Source organism: Heterodontus francisci, chromosome 9, assembly GCF_036365525.1.
Source record: "Heterodontus francisci isolate sHetFra1 chromosome 9, sHetFra1.hap1, whole genome shotgun sequence".
NCBI lineage: Eukaryota > Metazoa > Chordata > Chondrichthyes > Heterodontiformes > Heterodontidae > Heterodontus > Heterodontus francisci.
This window is the reverse complement of record NC_090379.1, coordinates 85442097-85462869: the sequence shown is the minus strand read 5'-3', so window position 1 is coordinate 85462869 and position 20773 is coordinate 85442097. Positions and strand designations below refer to the sequence as shown.

The 20773-nt window shown below is 40.2% G+C and overlaps 1 protein-coding gene across 3 annotated transcripts in view; it reads left to right on the top strand.

Moving 5' to 3' along the window:
- The window catches only part of katnbl1 (katanin p80 subunit B-like 1), a 35162-nt gene extending 14842 nt beyond the window's left edge, over positions 1-20320 (top strand). The window contains exons 4-11 of one of the 3 annotated variants that reach the window (XM_068039420.1): positions 3687-3730; positions 5495-5771; positions 10058-10173; positions 10412-10462; positions 10553-10642; positions 11715-11819; positions 12629-12722; positions 16527-20318. In XM_068039420.1, the coding sequence (XP_067895521.1) occupies positions 3687-3730; positions 5495-5771; positions 10058-10173; positions 10412-10462; positions 10553-10642; positions 11715-11819; positions 12629-12722; positions 16527-16559 (810 nt within the window). In that variant the 3' untranslated portion in view covers positions 16560-20318. Of the gene's footprint in view, positions 1-3686; positions 3731-5494; positions 5772-10057; positions 10174-10411; positions 10463-10552; positions 10643-11714; positions 11820-12628; positions 12723-16526 lie in introns of all 3 variants that reach the window. The other 2 variants (XM_068039419.1, XM_068039421.1) reach the window with 2 other exon arrangements.
- Positions 20321-20773: the final 453 nt, after the last annotated feature.

Sequence of the window (20773 nt, the reverse complement as noted above, 5' to 3'; positions counted from 1 at the left end):
TACCTAGCACAAAGTAAAATGGTTGTGGTTGTTGGAGTTCAATCATCTCCATTCCAGGACATCACTGCAGGAGTTCCTCAGGGTAGTGTCATAGGCCCAACCATCTTCAGCTGCTTCATCAATAACCTTCCTTCAATCAGAAGGTCAGATGTTTGCTGATGGTTGCACAACGTTCAGCACCATTCGTGACTCTTCAGATACTGAAGCAGTCCGTATCCATATGCAGCAAGACCTGGACAACATCTGTGCTTGGGCTGATAAATGGCAAGTTACATTCATGCCACACAAGTGCCAGGCAATGACTATCGTCAACAAGAGAGAGTCCAACCATCTCCCCATGATATTCAATGGCATTACCATCGCTGAATCCCCCATTATCAATATCCTGAAGGTTACCATTGACCAGAAACTGAACTGGACCAGCCATATAAGTACTGTGGCTACAAGAACAAGTCAGAGGCTGGGAATTCTGGGGCAGATAACTCACCTTCTGACTCCCCAAAGCCTGTCCACCATTTACAAGATGCAAGTCAAGAGTGTGATGGAATACACTCCACTTGTCTGGATGAGTGCAGCTCCAACAACACAAGAAGCTCAACACCATCCAGGACAAAGCAGCCTGCTTGATTGGCACCCTGTCCACCACCTTCAACATTCATTCCCTTCACCACTGACGCACAGTGGCAGCAGTGTGTACCAACTACAAGATGCACTACAGCAACGTACCAAGGCTCCTTCCACAGTGCCTTCTAAACTCACCACCTGCAAGTTCCCCTCCAAACCACACACCATCCTGACTTGGAATTATATTGCTGTTCTTTCACTGTCGCTGGGTCAAAATCCTGGAACTCCCTTCATAACAGCACTGTGAGTGTACCTACACTACATGGACTGTAGCGGTTCAAGAAGGCGGCTCAGCACCACCTTGAGGGCAATTTGGGATGGGAAATAAATGCTGGTCTAGCCAGTGATGCCCACATCCATGAAAGAAAAAATAATTTTGTTCACGAAATTGATATTTTAGCATTGTTTGGAATCCTTAATATCAAATTCTGGCATTTACTGAAGCACCAAGGTACTGTCAAAGTGGTGGGCGTTAGTTTGATTCAGAATCATAGAATGGTGATAGCATAGAAGGAGGCCATTCAGCCTGTCATGTCCCTGATGGATCTCTGTGAGAGCTACATAGCTAGTCCTTTTTTTCTGCCTTCTCCCCGTAGCCATGACTTTTTTTTCTCTTCAGGTAATTATCCAATACCTTTTTGAAAGCCACAATTGAATCTGCCTCCACCACACACACTCACTGCATAAAAGTTTTTTTTTCTCCTGTCACTGTTACCTCTTTTGCCAATTACCTGGTTAACACAGGTTAGGATCTGGAATGCACTGCCTTAGAGTGTGGTGGAGGCAGGTTCAATCGAGGTATTAACAAGGAAATTGGATTGTCTTCTGCAAAGGAAGAATGTGCAGGGCTACAGGAAGAGGGTGGGGGAGTGGCACTAGGTAAATTGCTCTTTGAGAGCCAGCGCAGACACGACAAGCCAAATGGCTGCCTCCTGTGCTATAACAATTGTGTGGAAAAAAAAAATGTCGTCTTATTCCCTCTGGTTCTTTTGCTAATCAACATAAATCGATGTCCTCTGGTTCCAGACCCTTCTGCTAATGGGAATACCTACTCTGTTCGTATCCCACATGATTATGAACACCTCTATCAAATCTCCTCTCGACTTTTTCTCAAGAGAACAGTCCCAACTTTGGCAATCTATCCACGTAACTGAAGTGTCTCATCCCTGAAACCATTCTCGTAAATCTTTTCTGTACTCCAATGTCTTTACATCCTTTTTTAATCTTTCATTCATTCCACTCTGTGTTCCAAATCACACATCTGTGCTTCTAGATACTATTGTGAATTTGGGAGGAGGTGGGGATTGGGGTGCATGGGAATTGCAGTGAGTTTCCCTAGACCGAATCTCTTGCCATAAAGTGGCATTGATGGATGATAAAGGTTTGTTTGCCTTTCCTTTTGGCTGCAGATAATCTTTGGGTCAGGGGAGGTGTGAAACACTAACAGAAAATGGTCTTTTCACTCCCTCAAGATTTAACAAAATGGTTTTTCTTGTGTATGTATTGGATTCCTTCATTGTGAAATTGGGATGTTATTTGTGGTCATTCAGTTGATTTTATAAGTTGAATTTCATAGTCAATGTTTAACTTGCTTCATTGTTATTTTGAACACTTTCATATATATAAAAGAGGAATTAGCTTCATTTTGTATTTGTTGAGCTCCAGCAAATGCTGAAGATCCTATAGTACTATTGAAAGAGCAGGGAATTTTAGTATCCAGACTAAGGTTCTCCCAACCAACATTGCCACACTCATTAACTGGTCTTTCATCTCATTTACCTTTTGTCAAATCTTGCTGTATGCAGAATGATGGTCACAGTTACTTAATAGTAGCACAAATAAATTAATTGTATATGAAACACTTTGGGATGTCATGCGATGTAATGAAGTATTGTATAATTGCAGGTTTGTTTATTCTTGTGCTCAGTGCTTTGTAGGAATATGTTTGTCTAAAGTAAATGCATTGAATGCATGAGATCAAGCTAATTAGTTAGTTTGAATTTTGATTGGTACTGTAATCTAGTCATTCTTTCCTATTAATATCTTCAGATAGCAACACTTGCATTGGGAAAGTTGTAGAAACTTTTTCTTAGAAACTTTTGGGAGTGTTTTCTTCTATGTGGTAAAGTGTAGGTATAGATGTGTTGCACACAGACTTATAATCTATAAAATGTTTTTGAATGTGTTAGCTGCATATCTTAATGGTTCCATTCTTAAAATAATTGACAAAAATGCATACTTATAAGGCATGCAATTGTCACTGAAATATTGCTGCTTTATGGATATTATAGCTGCAAAATAGAGTAGGTGAGCTAACGGTACCATATATTTAAAAACCTTACAACAGTGTATTTAATCCTTTTAAGTTTAAAATGAAACTGAACTTTTCCTGACTTAGTACAGACAGCCACTATTTTGGAATCCACTAAGCTATTTGTTATGCAGTTGCTGAAATGTTACATTAATTAATTTTAAAATTTCAGATGGGTGGGGACCTGTCCTTGGAAAATGCTATATTAGTTTTTTTTCATTGAGCTGCATTTACACTCTACATAACTGCTCAAGAATCCCCATTTTAGCAAAAATATATCCCTCTAAATTTTTTAATTACAGCTGTAAATACTGAATTAACTGTTGAAATGAGAATTGAGATCATTCTCCAAAAATTCTGTATTTTTACCAGACATCAATGTCCACGCTTAGGTAAGGTCAGAATTGGATTACTAAAGGTAGCAGCATCAAATGCATATTTTTTTTTCCTTAAAGAAATTCTTACATAGTCAGTCAGGCACATCCCCAGTAATGACAATTGCAGGCTTCAGAATAACTGCAGCCTATGAAAAGTAGTCACATCAGGTAATTGCACATCAGAGAAATATAGCAGACTCGCTTAATATGTTGCATCAACAAAAATGATAGGCTGGAGATATAACTGTTTGCAAGTTTATTAGAAATATATTTTTCCAACAAAGAGTACCCAGCTTTACACGACAGCTAAAAATTTACCTAAGGAAGTTATTGTCTGAAATGTAAAAATTCATAATGGCTTTTTTTAATCCCAGGTTAGACTCTCGGAATGTAAAGAGGCAACTCCTGAAATTAAAAGGTGAGATCAGTTCCTGTTTTAACTTGTGTGCATGATGACCTTTGTCTAGACTTTTAGACCACCTAAATTACACGATCCATAATTTTACTTTAAAGGGCAATCTTTTAACGGTGCTTTTGGTATCTAGGGAGTGATTTTCAAATATGGTGTAAATTAGGTGAGAACAGGGTCCACTGCACCTGATGTAGTGTGCGACCCAATCCGTTTTCATGATTAGGCCTCATTTTAATAGCACAGTAAGCTGCCAGAGCTGAACAAGCTTTGACAGGTAGCTTACCGATTTGGAAGGCGGAAGTGGGAAAACTGCTGTCTCCTCTGCAGAGCGAAGCCAGAATTGTCGTTAGACTATACTAGCATTCGTGGGATCGGGATGCAATGGAGGAATTGGCAGGAGGCAGAAAGTTTTGTTTTTTTTTGTTGTGGGGCTGAGAGCTCCTTCCTGACCTCAAAAATAATTGAAAAAGCTGTATTTCCCATTTATGGAGTGACACCACCTCTCTTCTCCACCGCCGCCCCCCCCCCCCCCCCCCACCCCCCCCAACTCACCTCCAGCACTTAAGGACGCATTCACTACATGTTTCCAATGCTCTATGCCTTCCACTCTGTGGAAGGCCAAAATTGCATTGAGATACTAAACATATCTTGAAACCCAGATCTAAATATGTTAGAGGTTCCTGCCTGATTTGGAAGCTGTTGCCACCTAAATTGAGGCAAGAAAGCATTTGGGTGAGCCTACAACACAAAATTTAAAAGTTTTTATTTTCAATTTGCTACCCCACCCACCCCCTCCAGTTTACACAAGAAAGAAAGAAGTAGATGGATGCCCTCGTCTCTTATCATTAGTAGAGCTCCCTTGTATGCTCTAATAGAGTAAGCTAGTTTTAAGATCTATTTTTGTCTCCGAGCAGTGACCATTTTCTCTGCTGTGAACTAGGTCACGCATTTGTGCATGCACAGACAGTGGTACAAGAGCACTTTTGGAGATCTGTGTCCCGTATGATATGTTGAAAAATTGGGGCGGATACTGAAGTGATGGCCATTCTGTTTTTAAACTCGCTGGAAAGAGGAGTCTACTCACAAGTAATTGCTGGCTTCTGTTTAGAGTGATGCATAATTAGTCATGTTCCCTTGCTACAGTGCACTAATTTCTAATGCTGTCTTGGACACAAAAAGTAGCGTTGCTTATGAAGCCCAGTCACACTAATGCCTTTGCATGCCCTCCTCCACTTCATTATCACCTAAAGTAATCAACTGCTTTCATGCAACCTCTGGCCTACAGATTATTTACCAGACTTGGGTGATGGAGAGGAAATAAATGCTATATGATAAACAGTTGAATAACCAGTTGGCCTTACTGAGGTTGTGCAACAGTAATAAACCAAGTGAGCTCAGTCATTGTTATTGCAATTGTCATCACAATTCAGATCTAGAACTTAATAGAGGTCAAGGGGTTTATTGTTTTGAATTGTCACACCATCCTAAACATTATGGAAAAAAATGCATACACCTAAGGTGTGTTTGTCATGTCCATTTCTAGTACTTCCCATATGAGATTCTCAAGTTCTGCTCTCGTTTCACAAGATGGGAAAGTGAATTGTGAGCTTCTGTTCCATTTGTAGCTCTAAATAACAAAGGGCTACAATGGGAAAACTGCAGTGCAATTTGTGTATGTTCAGTGAATGTACTTACCTGTAGTTGGAGAAGAGCATAATGTGATCTTGCTGGGAGTAGATGAGCCTACGACTGCTCGATTTATCTCTACAGATCATCTACTGGACAAACGAAGAAAACGTTGCACAAAACATCCAAAGCGTCGTGCTGTAAAAAGAAGACTAGACGCCGAGTCCAAAGCAACGTGGACAACGAAAAGCAGCATCCAAACTTTTGGGACTGTGACATGGCAAATAAAGAAAATGAAGTAGTCTGTTCAGGGACTGTACCTAAATTATGCAATGACAATCGCAGCTCACAGTTGAACTCTAATGATTCTCCTACTTCACAGACTGGTGCTTCTGTGACATATGCAGATTATTTTGCACAGGTGAGGAAGTCAAAAATACTCCTATGTTGCCATCATATATTTGACAGTCTTTTGATGTTTCCCATTGAAATTGAAAATGTGCTTTGATTCTGCAGGAAGCACTTTTTTTTTTCTCCAAGTATTCATCCCATTCCCTTTTGAAAATTATTATTGAATCTGCTTCCAGCACCCTTTCAGACAGTGCATTCCTGATGAGCTGAGAGTAGTGATAAATGGGTCTTTTTTGGGTTGGCAGGCTGTAACTAGTGGAGTGCCACAGGGATCATTGCTGGGGTCTCAGCTATTTATAATACATATATCAATGACTTGGATGAAGGGACCGAATGTATGGTGACTAAATTTGCTGATGACACCATGATGGGTAGGAAAATTAATGGTCAAAAGGAGGTAAAGAGTATACAGAAGGATATAGTTAGGTTAAGTGAGAGGCAAAAACTTGGAAGATGGAGTATGATGTGGGAAAATGTGAACTTGCACACTTTGGCAGGAAGAATAGAAAAGCAGTATATTATTTAAATGGAGAGAGATTGCAGAACTCTGTGGTATTGAGGGACTGGGTGTCCTTGTACACGAATCACAAAAACTTAGTATGTAGGTACAGTAAGTGATTTAGGAAGGCAAATGGAATGTTGGTGTTTATTGCAAGGGGAATGGAATGTAAAAGTAGGGAAGTTTTACAACAGCTGTACACTGTCTACATACAGTTTTGGTCTCCTTATTTGAAAAAAAAAGGATAAAATTGCATTAGGGGTTCACTCAGCTCAATCCTGGGACGAAGGGCTTATCCTATGAAGAAAGAATGAACATGTTGGGCCTTTACCCATTGGAGTTTAGAAGAATGAGAGGTGATCTTATTGAAACCAAAAGATCCTGAGGGGACTTGGTAAGGTGAATACCAGGAAGATGTTTCCTATTGTGAGGGAGACTAGAACTAGTGTAAAACAGTTTAAAAATAATAGGTCTCCTTTTTAAGACTGAGATGAGGAGAATTTTTTTCTCAAAGGGTCGTTAGTCTGTGGAATTTGCTTCCCAGAAAACACTGGAGGCTGGATCATTGGATTTATTCAAGGCTGAGTTAGATTTTAGATAGACAAGGGAGTCGAGAGTTATGGGGTGAGGGGGGGCAGACACGAAGGTGGAGTAGAGCCCACGATCGGATCAGCTATGATCTTATCGAATGGTAGAACAGGCTTGAAGGGCCAAATGGCTTACTCCTGCTCCTATGTTCTTCATAACTCACATATGCATGTTCTCCTCATTTAGCGCTCATTATTTTGTCGGTTACCTTAAATCTCTCCTGCTTATCAACCCTTCTGCCTTAACAGTTTCTCCTTAATTTTGTAAAACCCTTTGATTTTGAACACCTTTATTAAACTTTCCCTTAAGCATCTCTCCTCTGAGGAGAATAACCCCAACTTCTCCAGTCTTTCCAAGTAACTGAAGTGCATTCCTGCTACCACTCTAGACACCTTCCTAAAATGTGGTCCCCAGAATTGGATGTAATACTGTAAGCAAACTATAAAAGTTTAGTGTAAATTCCTTGCTTTTGTATTCTACGCCTATCTTTATAAAACCAAGGATCCCGAATGTTTTTGAAACAGTTTTCTCAACTTGTCCTGCCATAGTCAAAGATTTGTGTACATATACCCCAGATGCCTCTTTTGCGCTCACATTCGAATACTATGATATTTTTTTTATTTTAAACTTTCTAGTTTACTTTTCAGCTGTCATGAAGAGGTATATTCAAACAAGGGTATGGTTCCACATGCACCAGCAGACTTCTGATACTTGATCCATTTATCTGTTTTACATGGGAGGGCCTCAACAGTGAATATTATCAGGTTTTTCAATGTGTACCAAAAACTGGCATTTATATCGCACCTTTTTAACACACAAAGTCCTAAGGCACTTCACTGGAACTGAATTTGGCATCAAGCTGCATTGATGTTGGAACAGGTGACCAAAAGCTTGATTGCAGAAGTGGATTTCAAGGAATGTCTTAGAGGAAGAGAAAGCTAGAAAGGTTTAGAGAGGAAATTCCAGAATTTAGGCCCTGAGCAGCTCAGGGTACAGCTGTCAATGGTGGGGCAATACCTGTTTGGGTTGTGCCAAGAGCCGATAATAGAAGTGCAGCGATCTCTAAGGTTTTGGGGCAGGCAGAGGTTACAGATAAGGGAGGGGTGAGGCCATGAAGTGATTTGAACACCAGGATGAGAAGTTTAAATTTGAGACATTGCTAGTGTCGATCAGCGAACATGGATGAATAGAATTTGTTTTGATTTAGGATATGGACTGCAAACCTTGGGATGAGCTGGAGTTAATAAAACATCAGAGGTTGGCCAAATTCTCAGCATTGAAGTAATCTAGTCTCTAGGTAGCAAAGGCATGGATGAGTGTTTCAGCAGCCAGTGGGCTGAGTGGGACGGAGAAGAGAAATATTATGCGTTTTGAAGTAGGTGGAGTTGGTATTGGAGAGGAAATGTGATCAGATGCTCAGCTCCGGGTCAAATAAGATGCCAATGTTGCAATCAGTTTAGGTCAACCTCAGTAATTGGCTAGAGAAGAGGGATAGAGTCGATGGCTAGGAAACTGAGTTTGTAGTGGGAACTGAAGACAATGGCTTTGTTCTTGCCATATTTAGCACTCCTGGTGTCGGTAATGAGGGAGCACTTTACTCAACAATGCTGTCTTTCAGATGAGAGGTTAAACCGAGACCACATCTGCCTTCTCGGGTGGGTATGAAAGATCCCATGGCCATTATTTTAAAGAAGAGCAAGGCAGTGCTCCCTGGTGTTTTGGACCTAATATTTATCCATCAATCAACAAAAAAAAATGATCTGGTCATTCATCATGTTTGTGGGAGTTTGTTCTGTGCAAATTGGCTGCCACATTTCCTACATTGTAAAAGTGACTACACTTCAAAAAAAAAGAATCATTAGCTGTAAAACACTTTGGGAGAGGTTATAAAACACGCTCTATCTTTGCAAGTTTGTTCTTCTAATTATTGGAAATTTCTGCTGATCCAATACTGGATGTCAGACAAGCTGTGTGGCAAATCAAAGGCAGTGAAAGGGCTGGAAAAAGTGGTGGTGATGTAGAACCGTGTCCTCGGAATCTAGGGTATCATTGCAACCTATCCTGATCCTGTTCTCATCCAGCATCCACACATGCATACTTCTGAACAGGCATCACTGGCAGTGACCAACCCTTCCCACTCCTAATGTTTCTCCAACTTAGAAAGCCAACAATAATGTCCCTAATGTTGCTGCTGAGATCAACTAACTTGGCATAAACCAGTGTTCAAACCTGGTGGTTTGTATGAGTGTACAACATCATGCAGTGCATTTATCAACAGAGTCACCGATTCACGCCTTGTATTCTGTGTACTTTAATAGTAAATATTTTTGTGTACAGATAGTATTTGCTATTCTCTATTCAAATCTAAGGATAGAGTGATGGCTCTTTCTCGTTTGCTAATCTGTGAATTTTTTTGCTTGTATGTTTTGCAGGGTCGTTATACATTCATGTCAATGTCCTCTTAATGTCATTTAATTAGCTGTACTGCTCTGAAAGGTGACAGGAGCATTATAATGTGAACAAAGTGCCACTGCTTCTTCCACAAGCACTGATACTCAGCCAAAGAGATGGTTTGTGTGGGCAACTCTAGAAGCAGAGGCCAGGATCTTTTTTGGCTGAGCTGCTTCACTTGGCTGTTGGCAGTTGCTTTTTTTAAAAATTTGTTTTCTGTCATTGGGCATAACAGCATCTAGAAAGCAGTCATAGAATTGGATTTTAAAGATGGCTGTTTCTGTTCCTGTTGTGGAGTCCATTCTTAGTAGGTTCCATATTACTGGCAGCCAAGACTAATATTGCAGAATCACTTCTTGTAGCATCTCTGCAATATAAATAAGCAGCTGGTTTCAACAGTAGTTTATCGCCAGTTAATATGTATGTCCTTAGTTTACATCTGAGCCAAAAAGGTGGAAGTCACAAAGCTTCAGAGCAATTAAGGATGGAAAGTGCTTAACATATCATTTGCTGTCCCTCTTAACTAATTTAGAAGAGGTATTAGCCCCCTATTTATTTTAATGCTGCTATTAATATAGTGATCATAGAAATGCTCTTAATTTCAACCATGTATTTCTAGCATTAAAAGGAATGGAGAAAGGGCAAGAATTGAAGAGATAATATGAGCTGTGGAAATCATATTACAGTAATTAGTAATGTAAAAGCAAGTGTTTTTTTCTGCCTAACTCGCCTATTATTTGATTCTATTAATACCATAGATTTCCAAGGATCATGCTACTATGACACAAGTGCTATTTGGTAGAAACCTAAGACTCAATGTGGCCCTGACGTTCTGGCAAAAAAGTGCAAGTGAGCTGGTAGCTTACCTGGTCAGGTAATAATCATGCCTTATTTATCTTTATCATGGTACTAAATCTGGTTTCCTGTCAGCCAATATTACAAATTTGATAAGCATAAGGCAAACTTCATGGTTATGTCTTAACACAATATAATATTGAGGTGAGCACTACCTGTACTGGAATGATGGAACCATGCCATGCACAATTACTTTTCAGGATTTGCCTCAATGCTTGTGTGTTGTATTTGATGTTGAATTTTTCTATCACCTGTAGGATACATGACATTGCTGTTGTTGCAGATTGTCTACCGGTGCTTACAAAGAGGTAATATTGGAATTAAGTGTGTTTTTTTCCATCTAAAGTAAACGTTAGCAGTTTTATCAATAATTTTTATTATCTTTGTTTTTCTTGTAGTTTGGAGGAAGAAAAACAAAGTATTTCCATAGGTTGCTGTGTTGACCTGTTACCATTAGTGCAAGAGTTATTAAAAAGCAGGTTTGAAGAGTAAGTATAATTGAAATTACAGAAGTCTGCTTTACTGTGTATTAGTGGCCTAATATATTTTGGGGGAAATGTTTTCCAATATATACAGTTTTGTGGTAATTTAAGAAATTGTAGCCTGTACTTCTGTACACTCATGTAACAGAGGACAGCACGTTTTGTAGTTCTAGACTGGGCCTATTCAGCATTGCATCGTGATGTGTTTCATCTCAGGGTGGGGAATGGAAAAACCAGCTTTAAACAAGGAGCAGAATTCACAATGGTTGTAAAGAGAGTCTGCAGGCCAAACTAAAGTTTTAATTGGCCATTTTTTCAAATCCCAACTGTAGTGCATTTCAGAAAGATAAAAGACCTGTTTCCTACAATTTTGTTGACTCTTTTCTGCCACCTCACTTTTAGATGCAAACTAGGTAATTAATGCAACTCAAATGGCCTGAATTTGACTCTTTTTTTAAGTAACACTGGATCTCGCAGTTTTACTGGGATGTTTTGCACAGTTGTGGCATGATGTCTATATTAAGCTGGGGTATGTACCAGTTTGAATTGAGGCTGTTGGCCATGGCCTCAGCTGAAGCTGAGTTCAGACTGGTGTTTGAAGGGTGGGGGTGATGGATTTGAAGATGGGTAAAGATCCTTGTTTTTGTGGATGGGCTTTAAATTTAGTAGGGCTGGATTTGGGGGTCATGGTTTAGGTCAATCATGTTAAGATCATTTGTACTTTTTTAAAAAATCTAAATCTCATGATCTTTCCCGATAGACAGGGAGTATATAACTCAAGTTTGTGCCAGGGTCAGATCGGTTAGCTGTTGGTACATTCTTGTGGGAAATGAGTAATGCAATGCCCGCAAATTTTATGGAATTGTTTTTTGTAGCTGTCCCGTGTAAGGTCATTGAAGGACATTTTACCCAGTTTATCTGATGCATCATACCCATTGGAAAGCTTAGATTCAAGATTGCTTCTTGTTGCCATCACAACACTAATTGTATAGATTTGTATTTTGTTTGTGGCCTGTTGAGATATAACCATGTGATGTAGTAAAACATGTACATAACAGTTTCACTTAATATATTGCAGATATCTGATTGTTGGTTTAAACTGGCTCCGAGCTGTCCTTAAGCAATGGTGGCCAGAGCTATCTGCAAATACAAAAAATAATGATGCAGCTCATGTAGAAGATCGGTAAGTGAAAATATATTTCACCACTCCAGTGTTGAAACTGATTTTCTAAATATCCCCAAAAATTAAATTGAATTTTATTGTATAAAGGAACATAATGACTTACTCCTCAAATTGACCAAAAAAATTTGCTAGCTCCTTTTGTGTCCCGATTCCCATTGAATTGCTGGTCGCTGATCGGAGGTGTAGAAAACTGTGGTGAGCCTTTACCTAGTCATTATCTGGGCTGCATTATATGTACTGAGTTTGTTGCATAGAGCAAGGGCATAAATGACTGACAATTTGCTACCTCTCTTTGCTCTAGTCATCATCTGACACAGACTAACAGAAGCAAGTTATGTCCACTTCAGCCAATTTGGTCTAGTTGTATTGTGTACCAAAAGGACATCCTCCCCGCCGGGTGCTCCGGTTTCCTCCCACAGCCAAAGACTTGCAGGTTGATAGGTAAATTGGCCATTGTAAATTGCCCCTAGTGTAGGTAGGTGGTAGGAGAATTCAGGGAAGGTGGGGATGTGGTAGGGAATATGGGATTAATGTAGGATTAGTATAAATGGGTGGTTGATGGGCGGCACAGACTCGGTGGGCCGAAGGGCCTGTTTCAGTGTTGTATGTCTCTATGACATTAGTTAAGACTCCTCCCCAAATTATGATGGTGATGCTCCTTGAAGGAAAAGACGATTCACGTTATCCATTTGAGGAGTAGGGAATCATGTGTTTCATACTTTTTTAAAAAAAATAATAATATTTTTGAAACTTAACCACTGATGTTTTTTCAGACAGTTTGAAATATAGTATTGAAATATTTCTTTTAGAAACATTAAGGTTTTGAAAGATCAGTTACGGCAACTACGGGATCAAGGCTTTAATTTATCTTCAGTTCCAGGGTATACTGGGAAAGTAGCTAAGGTAGGAACTGTTTAATTTTCTTCTCTTCGATTAGTCAACCCCCCCACCACCCCCAAAACTATGGCCCAGATTTTGCAGTCAATGGTGAAGGAGCGGCAACTAATACTATTTGGCGATCATTTTCTGTGGATCACCCTCTCTAGGGGATCTGTATGTGACCTGGGCAAAAAACAGCAAGGCTCTTTAAACTTGAAGGACATGCAGAATCTAAACCAGGACTTTAAATCAAATCTAAATAGTGTACAAAAAGCAAAATGAAGATTGGGAGAGAAAGATGGGATTAAGCAAGATAAATAAACATTTTATTTTAATTTTTTTAAATCTCCAACACTAAATTCTGAAGGAATGAGACTCTGCAGCTGTAAAGCTTTCTCTGCCAGAGAGGTTTGGCAGATATTATGATTGATCACACCATTAAAAATTCACTTAGTCCTGAATGCACCAACCCTAACTCTTTCTGGCATGTTTAGTGAGTGAGATCGCAACATCCCACCCTTACATGGATTTCAGTGCCGAGGACTGTTGCAGCACAGCCTGTGGAGGAGCACAACTTTTTCATTTTCACATTTAACTGCGCATGTGCGGACGCCTGAAGTCGCTGTCCGATTTACTCCATAATAATGATGAGTGTTGATAACCTCACTGTTATTTCTGTTGTAAAACCTTGGCCAATATTCTCCTCCAGTAGAATTTAGTTTGAGTTAACAACGCAGTTAACCAAAACATTTGCCATTATGGTTCGTAAACTGCATTCCACTGGGCCATTTTTGCTAGTGTTTTAATTCCTCTTGCCTCATCTGCTTTTTGGATATAAAGGAACTACAGTCATAGTGTACATTATATTTTGTGATATGTTAACTTTCTAAAAGTTACGCTAATGTTTCCAATCCATAAAGAAATAAGGGGAAAAATAGTGATTTTTTTTTTTTCCCTTTTTTATTCTCCTTGCCCAGTCAGAATATCAGGCAAATGACTTGCTCCAAACTTCTGTTAGAATGATAAGTGTATTAGCAAAATTGAAAGTTGACAAATGTTACACAGCTTTTCAAGAAAGGACGGAGAGAGAAAACAGTGAACAACAGGCCAGTTAGCCTAACGTCAGTCATTGGGAAAATGCTGGAATCTATTAGTATGTAAGTCTTAACAATGCACAAAGAAAAGCACAGTATGATTAAAACAAGTCAATATGATTTTACTAATGGGAAATCCTGTTTGACAAATTTATTAGTGTTATTGGAGGATGTAACTAGTAGGGTAGATATGGTATACCTGGATTTCCAACCGGCTTTCGATAAGATGCGTTACAAAAGGTTAATAGACAAGGTAAGGGCTCATGAAGTTGGGGATAATGTATTAGCATGGATAGATGATTGGTTAACAGACAGGAAGCAAAGAGCATAAACAGGGCTTTTTCAAGTTGGCAGGCAGTAAATATTGGAGTGCTGGAAGGATCAGTGCTGGGGCCTCAGCTATTTACAATCTGTATTAATGACTTGGATGAAGAGACAGAGTAACATATCTAAGTTTGCTGATGGTACAAAAGTAGGCGGAAAGGTAAGCTGTGGGGAGGATACAGAGGCTGCAAAGAGATATAAACAGATTGTGAGTGGAAACAGAATGGCAGATGAAGTATAATATAGGGACGCGTGAAGTTATTCACTTTGGTCAGAAAAGCAGAATTTTTTTTTTTGAAAAGGTGTGAAACTTGTAAGTGTTGTTCAAAGAGACTTGGGTGCGCTTGTACAAGGAACGCAGAAAGTTAGCATGCAGGTACAGCACGCAGTTAGGAAGGCAATTGGCATGTTGGCCTTTGTCGCAAGGGGATTGGAGTACAGGAATAAAGAAGTCTTTCTACAATTGTACAGGGTTTTGGTAAGACCACATCTGGAGTACCTTGTGCAGTTTTGGTCTCCACATTTAAGAAAGAATATACTTGCTTTGGAGGCAGTACAGCAAAGGTTCACTAAATTGGTCCCAGGGATGAGGGGGTTGTCCTATGATAGGCTGAGGAAAGTGGACCTATAGCCTCTGGAGTTTAGAAGAATGAGAGGCGATCTCATTGAAACGTACAAGGTTATGAAGGGGCTGGATAGGGTAGACGCTGAGTGTTTCCGCTGTTCGAGGTCTCTAAAACACGGCACAGTCGCAGGATAAGGGACCGATCATTTTGGACTGAGATGAGGAGAAATTTCTTCTCTGTTATGAATTTTTGGAATCCTCTACCCCAGAGGGTTCTGGATGCTGCATCATTGAATACATTTAAGGTTGGGATACAGATTTTTGGTCTCAGGAAATCCAAGGATGTGGCAAGCGGTAAACGCCTGCTTAGGTCTACAAAAACAAAACCCGTCCTGAGCCCAACCCGGCCCGAATCCTTCCATTTTTTTTCCCACACCAAACCCGTCCATCAGTTAACTTGCTTTCCGTTTTTCACTTTGTTGCTAATCTGCACAGGCTTAAAATAACTATCACAACCACCTTTCTAGTCAAAAATTTGCATTAACAGTGGAGCCACTTACCTGTGATAGAGCGTGTGCGACCCAGCCCGACCCAACCTGAACCCGACACATGTCGTCGGATCCCGTCGGGTTCGGGTTGGGTAGCAGGCCTTTAGCAAGCTAGCAGGAAGGTGGAACTGAAGCCCTAAGATCAGCCATTATCGTACTGAATGGCGGAGTAAGTTTCGATGGGCCATATGGTCTACTCCTATTTCTTGTGTTCTTGTATATAGAATAGAAGGAAACCGTTTGCTCCATCTATGCTAATTCTCCTGGAATAATACAAAACTATTCCCATTTGCCCACCGTCTTCCCATTCCCCTGTATCTTCATTAGCTTCATATCTTGTATTTCTATGCCCCTTTTATAACATTTAAAATTTTACTTTTGGAACTTTACCTACTTGCATTTGCAATTTCAAGGAATTACTTATTTGTACTGTTTTCTCCACATTGTCAGCATCTTTTCATTAAGTTTTACACTCTCTTTTTATTTTATGCCCCAAAAATACATTACCTCACTCTTGCATACATTAACTATGCATCTGCTACACCTTTGTCCATTCTAGTAACTTGTCCATGTTCATTAATGTTACCTTCTAGCTGTTGTTATAGTATATAAGAACAGCCTGGTCAGTTGTCATTGTCTTTTCTTCCTTTCCTAGAGAAAGTAGAAAAACAGTCAAGCCCATCTCAATACCTGAAATGGCAGTGTGTTTTGTTGGTTTCACCAACTCATGACTTTGACATTTCAATTGGGTTGACATTTTAATAGCCATCGAGACTGGAGTAAGAAAATGTATCATTAAGCTTTTTACCCCAAATTTCTTTCATGCCTTTTACAGATCACCATGACAAAGAAATGGTTTTACTATTTTTCACCAAAATAGTTAGTGCTTTGTTCAATGATTGTGATCCTTCATATGTTAATTTTCAATTACTCTATCATGTAATTATACCAGCCAGTTGGATTATTTGACAGTTATCTTAGCAGTTATGAATGATGGGTAAGTGAATGCTTTTTTTTTCCAAACCGTATTATAAATAGACAGAATATCATTTGGGAGTACTTTGCACAATTTTACCACATTTTGTTATGTTTCATATAGGTGACATTTGTAAATTGCTAATATAGTAGTTGAGATTGAACATCATAATGAAACCTTTGTATTGTGGTGAAGTGTAGCTACCACCCAATCACTTAATTTTGGATACAAGTGCCAGATTTAGTATACAATTAGTAGCTTGCCTTGGCTCATGCAAGGAATATTTTAACAAGTTGAAAATGTTTTTCTTTATTTCTGCAGAGTGTGAGAACTTATCTGGAGCAGTTGTACTAAGTATATGCCGTATCCAGGGGACTTCATTTTTCAAGTACTACCAGCAGTTGCACGCTGCTTTACAACACCATATAAACCTCTTGTTTGTTGAAATGTTTGGGAGACCAGCACTGCAGAGAGTGGTCAACAGTAGGCTGAGCACTAAATTGGTTGCAAAGAATGTTCTAAAACCACTATTGAACCCTATAAAGCTACTTCACATTGAAGTGGTTTATTTGCCAAGAGGCACATACTCGACTCCATGAGCTGATGTGACACCATTTTGCGTTCCAGATTTATGTAGCCTAACTTGGACAGGAGAAGGTCTATGTTCTTCAATATTATCACACTAGTGCCAATCAGCGGGCCACTGAAATGCTGCTTCAGTGCATTTGGACACTATGAATGTATTTTCTGTATATTTGATTCAAGGTTGTAAAGTTTGCATATGACAGTGCAACAGTAATAAGTTATAGTTTCAGTAAAGAAAGACCATAGTAGAGCATGCAGCTGTTTACTAATATCAGTAAGGTGACCTTAACAAAATGTGCATAGCACTGTTTTCTTTTAATTGAAACATTAAAGTAGACATTTCCTCTGAGTTTGCACTTAAATAAAAGATGCTGTCTTTACATAGTATTTACTGACGACTTGTGCATCAATTTCTTTTAAATGAAATTATTCAATGAGTCTCATTGGGATTGCTGCTTTTTTTCCTTTCACCTTTGCTTTCCCTAAACTAGAAAAAACTCAACTTGAAGTGACTATGAATAAATGTGTAACAATACCATTGTATAAATGTGAAGTGATGAACTCAGGAAGAGTAACGATACAACATTTTTGGATTTTATTGAGAGATGACCAACAATCCAGGTCTAGATTGAACCCTTCAAAAATGTTAGGACAGGTTCTAAATAAAAATAACAAAATGGTTGAGTTAAATAGTTTGACTATTTTCCCATCTGAAGATAGTGGGATAATCTCAGTTGTAGGAATTGTCAATGCATGTTTTGGTACCACACACAGTTTAGGATTAATAGTTCAAAACTTGGGACCAAATATATATTAAGTTAGTAAAAGCTAGCTGGAAGATGTTAATATTGTAACGCCCCCAACTAGTGTGGGAAACATATCTGAATTCACTTCTGGATGTCAAGGTTTTAATAATGTGATGCTCAATTTGACTTATTCTGATTATCTAAGCAAAATAATTTTGCTTTTGCAATAGATACTGTGGATGCTGGAAATCTGAAATAAAAACAGAAAATCCTGGAAATACACAGAAGGTTTGCAGCATCTGTGGAGAGAGAAACTGAGTTAACTTTTCAAGTCAATGATCTTTCATCAGAACAGAGTTCTGAGTTGGATTAATCTGAAACTCTATTCACACTTGAGTTCAATTCAGAATTACCTCTTTACAGTTGCCATCTTTTTTTCTAATAAACAATAGATAAGACCGATATTGCTCACCTAAGTGCAAAAGCACCATCATCCTCTGGTGCACAGTGAGTTTCCCCAGAACCCTTTAGGAACTGTCAAAATTGCTGTCCTGGCTTCCAGTATCTGCAACATTCCCTCTATCTCCCTATGCTTATAGCCTTTAACAATCAGCCATTATGCCTGTAATTCACTGAAATATCAGTAATTCATCCCAAAATAAAACCATATGCCACCCACGCACACCATATTGACTGGGACTGCCTTAGTGCTAAGGGATCAGATGGGGAAGAATTTGTGTGTCCAGAATAGTTTTCTGAAGCAGTATGTGGATGGCCCTACTAGAGAAGGGGCTGCACTCGACGTCCTGTTAGGAAACGAGGATGGGCAGGTGGTTGATGTGTCAGTGGGGGAGCACTTTGGGACCAGTGACCATAAACTCTATTATCTTCAAGATAGTTATGGAAAAGGATAGGACTGGTCCTCAGGTTGAAGTCCTAAATTGGGGAAAGGCTAATTTCGATGGCATCAGACAGGAACTCTCAAAAGTTGAATGGGAGAGGCTGTTTACAGGTAAAGGGACATCTGGCAAGTGGGAGGCTTTCAAAAGTGAGATGGGAAGAGTTCAGGGCCAGCAAGTTCCTGTTAGATGGAAGGGCAAGGCTGGCAAGTTTAGGGAACTTGGTTGACGAGGGATATTGAGGGTCTGGTCAGGACAAAGAAGGAGGCATATGTCAGGTAGGCAGCTGGGATTGAGCGAGTCCCTCGGAGTATAGGAGATGTAGGACTACACTTAAGGAAATTAGGAGGGTGAAAAGGAGCCATGAGATTTCCCTGGCAGATAAGATAAAGGAGAATCCTAAAAGATTCTGTAAGTATATTGAGAGAAAAAGGGTAGCTAGGGAGAGAGTAGGTCCCCTTAAGGATCAGTGTGGCAATTTATGTGTGGAGCCACGGTGAATGGGCGAGGTCTTAAATGAATATTTCTTATCCGTATTTACCATGGAGAAGGTCATGGAAGTTAGTGAGTTCAAGGGAGGGAACACAGATATCCTGGAGCATATCAACATTACAAAGGAGGAGGTGTTGGAGGTTTTGAAGCGCATTAAGGTGGATAAATCCCCAGGGCCTGACCAGGTGTATCTGAGGGTGCTATGGGAAGCAAGGGAGGAGATTGCTGTGGCCCTGGCAGAGATTTTTGAATCTTCGTTAGCCACGGGTGAGGTATCGGAAGATTGGAGGATAGCTAATGTTGTGCCTTTATTTAAGAAGGGCAGCAGGGATAAGCCAGGGAACTACAGGCTGGTGAGCCTTACATCAGTTGTGGGAAAGTTATTGGAAGGGATTCTGAGAGATGGGATTTATATGCATTTGGAAAGGCATGGTCTGATCAGGGATAGTCAGCATAGCTTTGTGCGTGGGAAATCAAGTCTCACGAATTTGATTTGAGTTTTTCGAGGAGGTGACCAAGAGGATTGACGCTGGCAGGGTGATGGACGTTGTCTACATGGACATCAGCATAGCCTTTGACAAGGTCTCGCATGGTCGGCTAGTCCAGAAGGTTCGAACACATGGGATCCAGGGTGAGCTAGCAAATTGGATTCAAAATTGGCTTGGTGATAGGAGGCAGAGGGTGGTAGTGGAGGGTTGTTTTTCAGATTGGAGGCCGGTGACCAGTGGTGTGCCGCAGGGATCGGTGCTGGGCCCTCTGTTTGTCTTGTATATTAATGACTTGGATGTGAATATAAGGGGCATGATTAGTAAGTTTGCAGATGACACCAAAATTGGTGGTATAGTGGACAGTGAAGAAGGTTACCACAGGATATAGATCAACTGGGAAAGTGGGCAAGGGAGTGGCAAATGGAATTTAATGCAGACAAGTGTGAAGTGATGCATTTTGGGAAGTTAAACCAGGGCAGGACATATACAGTGAATGGCAGGGCCCTGGGGAGTGTTGTTGAGCAGAGAGACTTTGCGGTGCAAGTACATAGTTCCCTGAAAGCGACAACACAGGTAGACAGAGCGGTGAGGAAGGCGTACGGCATGCTTGCCTTCATCGGCCGAGGCATTGAGTACAAGAGTTGGGACGTCATGTTACAGTTGTACATAACGTTGGTTAGGCCACATTTGGAGTACTGTGTGCAGTTCTGGTCGCCACACAACAGGAAAGATGTGATTAAGCTAGAGAGGGTGCAGAAAAGATTCACAAGGATGTTGCCTGGTTTGGAGGGCTTGAGTTATAAAGAGAGATTGGATAAGCTGAGTCTGTTTTCCCTGGAGCGAAGGGGGCTGAGAGGGGACATGATAGAGGTATATAAAATTATGAGAGGGATAGATAGGGTAGATAGCCAGAGTCTGTTTCCCATGGTAGGGGTGACTGAAGCTAGAGGGCATAGAATTAAGGTGAGAGGGAGGAGGTTTAAAGGGGATCAAAGGGGTAAATTTTTCACACAAAGAATAGTGGGTATCTGGAATGAGCCACCTGAGGAGGTGGTGGAGGCAGGAACAGTTGTGAAATTTAAGAGGCATCTGGACAGGTACTTGAATGAGCAAGGCATAGAGGGATATGGAATTAATGCAGGCAGGTGGGATTAGTATAGATAGGCATTATGGACGCGGTGGGCCGAAGGGCCTGTTTCTATGCTGTACGACTCTATGACCAGTAACTATATATTCATCAAAGATGTAGTTTGAGTTTGCCTCTCCCTGCCCCCAACTTCCCATTGCTATCAAGATTGGTTTCATACCCCTCCACCACAGGCATAATTATTCCTACCCCAAGCTGAGGAGGGATGAAG